The sequence below is a fragment of the Sapajus apella genome, unplaced genomic scaffold, assembly GCF_009761245.1.
Source record: "Sapajus apella isolate SASKATOON/1434 unplaced genomic scaffold, GSC_monkey_1.0 scaffold9, whole genome shotgun sequence".
NCBI classification, from domain to species: Eukaryota; Metazoa; Chordata; class Mammalia; order Primates; family Cebidae; genus Sapajus; species Sapajus apella.
This window is the reverse complement of record NW_022436949.1, coordinates 33,766,245-33,775,272: the sequence shown is the minus strand read 5'-3', so window position 1 is coordinate 33,775,272 and position 9,028 is coordinate 33,766,245. Positions and strand designations below refer to the sequence as shown.

The window sequence follows — 9,028 nt, the reverse complement described above, 5'->3', positions numbered from 1 at the left end:
TCAAGAAATAAAAGTTAAGTTACAAGGAGGTTTCCATTTTACATTTATATTTTATAATTTATAAAATTGTTATACCTATATATAAGAAGGTTGACAAAGTGATATTGACATTTAAAAAAAAACTGTCTGCTGCTGTGAAGAATAACAATCTGAACTGTGAAGTCAAATGCTAGTATTTATCTTTTCTTTTCTAATCCTGGATCTAATAATATAGAGGAGGTAGATGAAGAGCAAGAGATGCACTTTTCTTCATGGGAATACCATGGCATTATTAAGCTTATTCCTTTCCTCTTTGAAAAAAAACTTTAGAAAAGAAAATGTTGCAGACAATATGAATAGCTTACTGTACTTGGTCAATGTAGCATTACAATTTTTTTTTTTTTAATACTAAGGAAAACTGTTACCACCTGTTCAATCTGAATTCAAGTAGTTACTGTCAATTTACTCATGGGTGAATGCTGCCTCTTTGTGGCAGAATGCCATGGAAATTGTTCTTTAAACACAGAGTTCATGAACAGCCCTTGATACTGTACAAATTCCAAGTGAGATTATAGGGAGATCCACCAATAGCAATGAAGCACATAGCTCTTTAAGTTTCAGATTAATTCAAACATTTCTTAAGCTTAAATTGTTGTCTAGAATCACTAGAAAACCTTATTAAAAGATGATGAGCTCATATCCACCAACATTTTGAGCATTTAGAATACTGATCAACTTTATATAAGTAATCCATCATAACTGTTGAAGGTAGTTTTACTCAAGTTAAAAATACAAAAACTATGGAAAACTGCAAACTGAATAAATAATACTGATATGATAAATACATTATATTGAGAAAAAAGTGAATATGCAATATATTACTTACCAAGCTCCATGTAGTAGATGAATACTTCAGTAAGGAAACAATGTATATAATTGAAATATCATTAATAAGCACATTAAGTGACACATTTAGAATATCATACTTCCCTGAACCAACAAAGGCTTAACTTACACATAGGTAAGTCTTTTGCACCTCAAGTAATCATTACTTCCATCCCTCATATTTGACATAGTTATCAAGTGTTTATTCAGAAACTATTTAAAAAATTACATGTGCTGGGATACATATGAGACTGTAACAACAGTAGCCCCATCTTACAGAGATCCTGTTTGTCATTATCATCATTGCTTGCTGCCCACAGGGATAAAGACATTGTATAGAGACTTGTACAGTCCATAATTTGGTCTTCTGAGGTGCCAGTACATGTGGATCTGTACAAATGCAACTGGGTTTGGTTAAACAATCTAAAATCGGCTACAATAGTAGTCAAATCATGTCATTTTGGTTCACTAATAATACTTTCGAATCTTTTCAAATAAAACCAAAAACTTGCACACAATTCTCACTGGAATGGCCCAATTAATTGCCCTTTTTTTTATACATTGGGATACAATCAGCTCATTTTTCTTAAAATAAAAATAATACAGATTCAACTGGGTGGGTTGCATTGGCTTTTAAAGATTTTGCTATTAAATTCTCCACATTTTTAATGATTGAAAATGCCTTCCTGATACCGCATCAGTTTTTGAAATGCAGCTCCTAATACAGTGCGACACCTCTGCAAAATCATAGGCTAAATAGTGAAGGAAAGAGGAATGCTAAATGTGCATATAAAAATAGGTGCTACAATAAAATATTTGTATATTTCATCAATAAGTTATTTTGACTAATCAATTATGGATCATATAGCTCTGTAATTTTAATGATTTGTCCACATCTATGGTGATCCTTTTCAGGATCACAATACTTTTGTTTTTTAATTCAAATGTCCAAATGCATACAAACACATCCTTTAAAAACAAAGAAAAGAAATGAGAAGGGAGGGGAGGGAAAGAGAGAAGGGGGGGAAGAGAACAAACTTCCTATTAAAGTTGGGGTGTGCTAATTTCTCCACAAAAGCCAGTTAGACCCACCCATGGCTTAAAAGGGGAGAAAGGGAGGTGGGGCGGGGGCGGGGTGGGGCGGGAGCAAAAAAGGAAGAGTAGAATCTATGCGCAGCCATCATCGACCATTCTTAGCACTTCCAACCACTATAAAAATGACTGCGATCTTTCACAAGTCACCCGCGCAGCAAATCGCCCTCCATAAAGCCCTTCTCCACACCTGCCCCACACGCAAGAAGAGAAAGTGATGTGCCCAGTTTACACAAATGTTTCCCACGTGTAAATTTTAAAGGAATCTGCACACCCTTTTTGTATCTTCCACCGAAGCTGAGAAATCCCGTGCCAAGGCACTTCACCCTAAACGTTGAAACAACACAATTAATCAAATGTGTTCACCGTGTATGTCTGCTTGCTTGTTTTAAATGCAAAAGATCCCAGGGAGTTTCTTTGCTTTTAGAACTGGCTAAATGTGGTCTGTTTTTCCAGCACTTCGAGGTAGTCCGGCTCAACGTTTAGTTTTGCTTTTAACTCCAGATATTCGTTCCGGTTGGGTTCTACAAAGACAGCACTCGGGGGGCTGTAGAGCACCGGTTCCCGCAGCCTGCTGTCCCCTGCCCCCGGGTGCAAATACTGATGGGGGCGTCTCAGGTCATAGTTGGGGGAGAAAGTGTAAGCAGCGGGGCTGCACGGGAATTTGGGATATTCCGGTAGGCTATTGCCGGCGGGGGTGGTGGAGCAGTGTTTGTCTGGTTCTAAAATGCCCCTGTAAAAGCGATCGGCGTCCTGCACCGGTGACAGCAGGTCCTCCCGGGGCTCGATGGTGCTGACGCTGTAGGCGGGGCTCCGCAAGTGGTGGCTTTCCCGCCTCTCCTCCTCCCCGGGCTGCAGCTGCAGCTGCGGCGGGGGCTGTTGCTGTGGCTGCTGCGGTGGCGGCGGCGGCTGCTGCTGCTGCTGCAGGTGGTGGTTGCTGCTGTAGGTGACCTTGAGCTCGTGCAGGTCTTTGTAATCCTCTACGGAGTTGCCCTCTCGGGAGCGGTAGATGGGGTTTTTGCACATGTGGCCCAGTGGGTGGGGGATGTATTCGTACACGTGGCCCGCGGGCGTCTTCACCTTGGGCAGCGCGGGACCGCGGTGGTGCACGTGCGCGTGTGGGTGGCCGCCTGAGCCGCCGCCGCCGCCATACACGCTGTACTGCATGTTGAAGGAGCTCACGTCGGAGTTGTTGGTACTGGTGTGGTCGCTCTGGTTCTTCTTCCTGCGCTTCATGACCAGCACGAAGAGCCCGGCGGCCACGAAGACGGACATGATGAAAACCAGCAGGAGGCTGAGGATTAACACAGACAAGGGCACTGACGACGCCCCTCCGCCTGCGCCCAAGCCCGCAGGGGCCCCAGTGCTGTTCAGCCGAACCGCGGGAGTCACGGCGCTGGTCCTCGCGGGGACCTGGATGGAGGAGGGTGTGGGCGTGGACACCACTACATCTGAATAGTCTGGGCACAGCAGCTCCGACTTAATGGAGCGCATGTCGGTCTCAGCGAATTTCTTGGGCGCCTTACAGATCACCTCGTCCACTAGGACGCCCACTTTGAGCTGCTCCACCCACAGCTTCATGCCCACAATGTCGCAGGTACAATCCCAAGGGTTGTCATGCAGGTCGATTTGGATGAGTGACTTCAGCTGGTCCAAAACTCCACTCACCGGCAAGGAGGTGAAGTGGTTACTCCGCAGGTTTAGCCTGAGGAGGGTCAGGCCAGAGAAGACGCCTGAGGGCATGGCCTGCAGGAGGTTGTTATTCAAGAATAGCAGCTGGAGGTTTGGGACCGGGTCAAAAGTTCCAGACTGAATCTCGCGGATGAGATTGTACTGGAGGAAGAGATACTGCAGGCTCTGCAGGCCATAGAATAACTCCGGGCTCAGCCTCTCGATCCTGTTGCCATTCAGGTAGAGGCGCCTCAGGTTGGTGAGATCCCCGAAAGCGCGGTCCTGTATCATCGAGATGCGGTTGTTCCCCAGGTGCAGGAGGTCCAGCCCGGTGGCCTCCAGAAAGTCTGTCCTGCGCACAACAGCGATGTAGTTCTCTGTCAGATACATTTTCTTGGGATTGTAGGGCTTGGGCTGCAGTTCAGCGATGCTCTCGATCTTTCGCTCCTGGCAGTTTACGTTGAGGCCCAGATCAGAGATCTGCAGGTTGCAAGTGCACGCGGTGGGACACTCCAAAGGCACCGGGGATTTGGTCTGGTAGGCGATGCTGGGGCCATAATTGCTGTAGCCCAAGTCCTTGGAGGGCTGCCGAGAGGTGGGGCGCACCCTGGGCTTGTTGGGTTGGCGGGTCCCCTTAGGGGGCTTCAGAGGGGGTTTGTAAACAGCAGAGGAAGAAGTGGCCACGGAATTCACTGAGGCCGGGGTGGTGTGTAAATACCCCGTGGTGCTCAAGGGCGTCTGCGGCCTCATCTCATAGTCAGAAATAAGTTTCCTTGGACAAAGTTCCTGCTTGGATACCTCATCCAAGTCCCTGCCGTGTAAGCGGAAGGGGGTCTCACAAACCACATCCCCCACCAGGGCTGAGTAGGAGATGCTGTCTAACCAATCCTTCAGAGAGATCAGCTCACAAGAACAATTCCAAGGGTTTTCCTCCAGCTGTAGCTCCACAACTTTATCCATGTGCTGCAACAGCCCCACATAGGGCAGCAGTTTCAGCCGGTTCCCACGGAGGTCCAAGTGCGTTAAGGGCACAAAACGGAAAAGATTGTTGGGTAAACTGGACAAAAGATTGTCATTGAGGATAAGCACCTGCAACAAATGCAGTTTCCCAAAAGCATTGGGTTCAATGACGCTGATGTAATTATAATCGACCTGTAGGTACTCCAGGTTCTCCAAACCAAGGAAGGTATCATCTCGCAGAAGTTCCAGTTTATTATTGTTCAGATGCAATCTCCTCAAACCCCGCAGCCCGTGGAAAGCCCCGGTCTCAATGTCCTGGATAACATTGCTACCCAGATGCAAAATTGAAGCCCCAGTGTAATTGACAAATTCATTGGGATAGAGACGGTTCAAAAGGTTTCCTGACAACAAGAGGTGGTAGATTGGGAAACGGGGAGGGCTAATTTCAGAGAGACTGATGATCCCCCGATTTTCACAGCTCACAGTTAAAATGCCATCCTTTTCCTCACAAGGACATGCATTGTCACAGATTTCCCCATAATAATCGATGGTTTCTGCACACGAAAGGACGAGAGATGTTACAGCAAACGCTAGAGTCTGCAGCATCCAGCTATGCATTTTTCTGTGAAGGTCCTGTTCCAAAGTTACTGGGGGGCAGCAAGTGTGCATTTTACCTCCTGTAAGGGACAGAGGAAACAAGGAAACAACAGAATATGACAAAAAATTTAAGGGATCAGTCAGAAAGTCCCTCTCTTTCTTTAATCTCATTACTCTAAAACCCAAAAGGAAGAGATATAAATGACACGCCCCCCCCCACCGTGAAACATTGACATTCTCCAGATTTTATTAAAATCTATTATACATTTTGATTTAAAGGTTGATTTCATTTTTTTTTTTTTAATGAGCACAGCACAAATATGCTGCTCTTTACAAGATAAGGGCCGGTTAGATAAAGTCCCTTTTAAGTGTTCTCTACTCCCCCCACCTTTTCAAAACCAATCCATAAATATACATAAAATGGCTGTCAGTTCAGTTTCAGGGTTCTAATTTAAGAAAAAAGCAGCACCATTTTACAAGGTTCCCACCTCACCTATACCCAGCCCCCACTTTCTTTCTTTCAGAACCTCTTCAGTTAACAGTTCACCACGAAGGTCTCTCATTTCACAGAAAGGCAAGGAGCCAAGATACTTGGGGTATTTTAAACCATCTCTAGAAATGCCACAGTGGGAACCTAAAGACTACTTTTCAGAGGCAAAAAGGGTGTAAAATAATGCATCAAAGGAGCCAGAAGAAGCTCTTAAATCACCAATTGTCTTCCGGAGCTTTGAGTGAGGAGAAAAAGGAGAGCGCATTTGCTTTGATGGTGGACTTCACTACCACGCTATTAAGCACATCAGCGTCCTAATTGCATGCACAGTGTCACTTAGCAGGGCTTCCCTGAGAGCGCCCTGCGACCACTTCTCATTGATCATGTCAGCGACGCTACCTAACCTCATCTTCAAGCCACTGAAATAGTTCTGCACGATGGATTACAAAGAACTCAGCGAAGGCATCCGCAATCTCGGAATATCTCCCGATGCCTAGAGTTTAAAAAGGACGTTCCTACCGCTTGCCGGGAATCAGCTAAAAGTAAACCAAGGATCAGCGCCAAAGCCTCCCTTACCTTGGACTCCGCGTCTATTTGCCACGGTAATAGCAAGGTTTGCACGGAACTACCACCTCGACAGCATCCCCATCTTTGGACTTGCTTATTACATTTAATTGTTAACGCTCCCCTTCCTCCTTTTTCTGATCTCAGGGAAAGGACGCCTGGGCTGATTAAGAGGCAAAATAGAAAGGTGGGAGGGAGAACTGTAAGTGACTTAGGTCAGTTCTTTAATATCCGAATTTCATCTCCCCCAGGAATCAGTATGACCTCCTCCCCCCTTTTTTTCCTTGCTTGCTTTTTGTCCCCTTGAAGGCTTCCTTCCACTTCCTACTTCTGATCAACAGCAACTCTTAAAGGAAGGACATAAATGGAATGAAAGTGTGAGTGTGTGTGTGTGTGTGTGTGTGTGTGTGTGTGTGTGTGTGGGCGCGCGCGCTGCGCTGGTTAACGGGGTGGGGGACATTTGGTAGAAATGCTGGGTTCTAGGAACCTATACCTTTTCTCTGGTCAACCTTCCTTTGCCTCACTACCGGAGTCTAATTATCAAATTGCTGCCCCAAACTAAACCCAAGATATTTCCGAGACAGCGGTTCAAGCCTGGAGACCTTGCTCCTGATCCCCAAGTCGACTCCAGCCCGCGTTATTAAACGCCCCTGCATTCACACGCACATGTGCCAGTGTGACTGCGAATCATTCACGTGTGGCCACCCAGACGTGTCGAGACGAATCGGAACCACAGTGCATAAACCTCTCAAGTATCCCCGACCTCCCAGCTCAACGGTAAACGTCTCCCGGCTTAAAAGCGGCAAAAACATCCCCAGTGAAAGAAAAACGTTTACCTTGAAATTTCAGTTCTCCGCTGGATCAAATCCTCACATCCATTCAGCGAGGTTGGGTCCCCTCCCCCTCCCTCCCTGTCCTTCCCCGCCCCCATTCACCTCCCACCCCATCTGAAAGCCCATTGCAAATTCTGTTCAGCCAGTATTAAACTCTAACGTTTACAACTTTAATTCAGTTCTAGTTAGCAAGGGTCGAAGAGCTTCCTTTCTATCCATTCCCTTTCTCCTCCTCCTTGCTAGCAAAGTAGACCAAAAATTGGAGAAAATAAAGTTGAATGAGCCTGGAAAGGCTGACATTCTGAGGGGGAAACGCACCTCCGATGCAAATTCGCGGATGCGCTGAACATTCTCAGATTCTCGGATTTTTTTTTTTTTTTGAGGGCGGGGGCGGGGGGACTATTTGTTTTCTCTCAAAGAATTTAGATACTGGATCACTGCCCCGTACATCCCTGCATTAAGCAGCACGTAGCGGCTCAGATTAGAGCCCAGCACCCAGGCCGACCGGAGGCTCCGGACACAGCTGCTCAAGAGGCCGCCCAGGCAGAAGCACCCGGAGTTCCAGGACGCGAGGCTCCCCCTCCCCCACCCCGCCCCAAAGAGAAGGAAGGGAAAACGGAGGAAGGGGAGGGAGGAGAGGGAAAGAAAGCCACCCTGCTGCACAGACACACACACACACACACACACACACACACACACACACACACACACACGAACCTCTTTTGCAAAGTAAATGGTAGACTTACCAGGTCTCACATCTCCAAGGCCCACTCATCCTAGCCACCTTTTAAAAACACACACACATGCAAAAAACCCTTTTTGGGGTAGGCACTGGGTTTTCCAAGCCCAGGCAGGGCGGGGAGGCTGCGAGCAGCGCGGTCCCAGGGGCTAGAGGAAAGAGGCGCCCGGACGCCGCCAGCCCGGGGCCGCCGCCGCGGTGGCTACGGCGGGTTCCGGGGCTCCCCAAACGGCTATCCCCGGCGCTCTCCGCGGTAGTCGGAGCGGGCGGCAGGGTTGCGAGGGGGAGAGCGGGGGGCGATCTGGAGCGGCGGGATGGGAAGGCGGCGGGAGGGGGCGGCTGAGGACCGGCAGGAGAGGCGCCTCGCGGTAGGGGCCGGGAGTCGGAGCCGGGCGGGGCGGGGAGGGGGAGCTGCTGGGAGGGAGGCACGGAGCAGGAGGAGGGGGACGCAGAGAAGACTGCCTGGCACCGCCGGCCCCGCCAACGTGACGGTCAGCCCCGCCGAGCGCTCGCACCCGCTCACACTCAGACTCACTCGCACACTCGCTCCCATCCTCGCTCCCGCGCGATCGAAGGGTCCCCGGCAGCCTTAGCTGCTCCCTTCCCCCAGGGGGTACTCACAGTTCCCATCTGCGTGGGGGGCAACTTTCTCCGACCCAGCTGTGGCTGCCGCCCCCTCCAGCCTCCTCCGGCTCCTCGCACCCTTGGGCCTGGGTTCGAGCCGGCCGGCCCTCCCCTCCCCCCTCGGCTCTCCTCCGCGCCGTCTTCACCACATTCCCCCCTGGTCAGTGCCGCACGCCCGGGGACGAGCCAGAGGGAGCGGGTCGCGGGGGTGTGCATGCATCTCCCGCCTTCTTCTTGCAGCGCACACTGTACATGGTAGTGAGGGGGCGAGCGAAGGTGGCACCGGCCCCTCGGCTGCTCCGGCGGCGGCTTCAGCTCCTGCGCTGTCCTCTGCCCCCCGCGCAGCGGCGACCACCGCGCTGGGATCCCGCCGCGGCTGTCCCCGCGCGGAGCCCGCCGCCGCCGCGGCCCCTAATTAGTATTTGAGAGGCTCCCGCATCCGTTTGGCAGTTTCATCCTTCACGGTGTTTGCAGGGTTTTTTTTTTTTTTTTCCTGTATCCCTTCCCCAGATGCGGCGCACGATCGTCATTATTTGGAACTCTCTATCACCGACATCCTTTGGGGTTTCTGCGGGGGGGCCTGGGGGGGCAGGA

General features: G+C 49.6%; 1 protein-coding gene across 4 annotated transcripts; it reads right to left on the bottom strand.

Moving 5' to 3' along the window:
• Positions 1-1,045: 1,045 nt before the first annotated feature.
• Positions 1,046-8,807, bottom strand: SLITRK5 (SLIT and NTRK like family member 5). 4 transcript variants are annotated; one of them, XM_032277468.1, is made up of 3 exons: positions 8,432-8,807; positions 6,251-6,401; positions 1,046-5,264 (listed from the first exon to the last, which is right to left on the bottom strand). In XM_032277468.1, exon 3 carries the CDS (start codon positions 5,254-5,256, stop codon positions 2,380-2,382), a length of 2,877 nt encoding a protein of 958 aa, XP_032133359.1. In that variant the 5' UTR covers positions 5,257-5,264; positions 6,251-6,401; positions 8,432-8,807; the 3' UTR covers positions 1,046-2,379. The 4 variants fall into 4 exon arrangements, with proteins under 4 accessions (XP_032133359.1, XP_032133358.1, XP_032133361.1 ...); XM_032277467.1 differs by lacking the exon at positions 6,251-6,401; XM_032277470.1 differs by lacking the exons at positions 6,251-6,401; positions 8,432-8,807 and adding an exon at positions 7,818-8,354.
• Between the last annotated feature and the right edge of the window lie 221 nt (positions 8,808-9,028).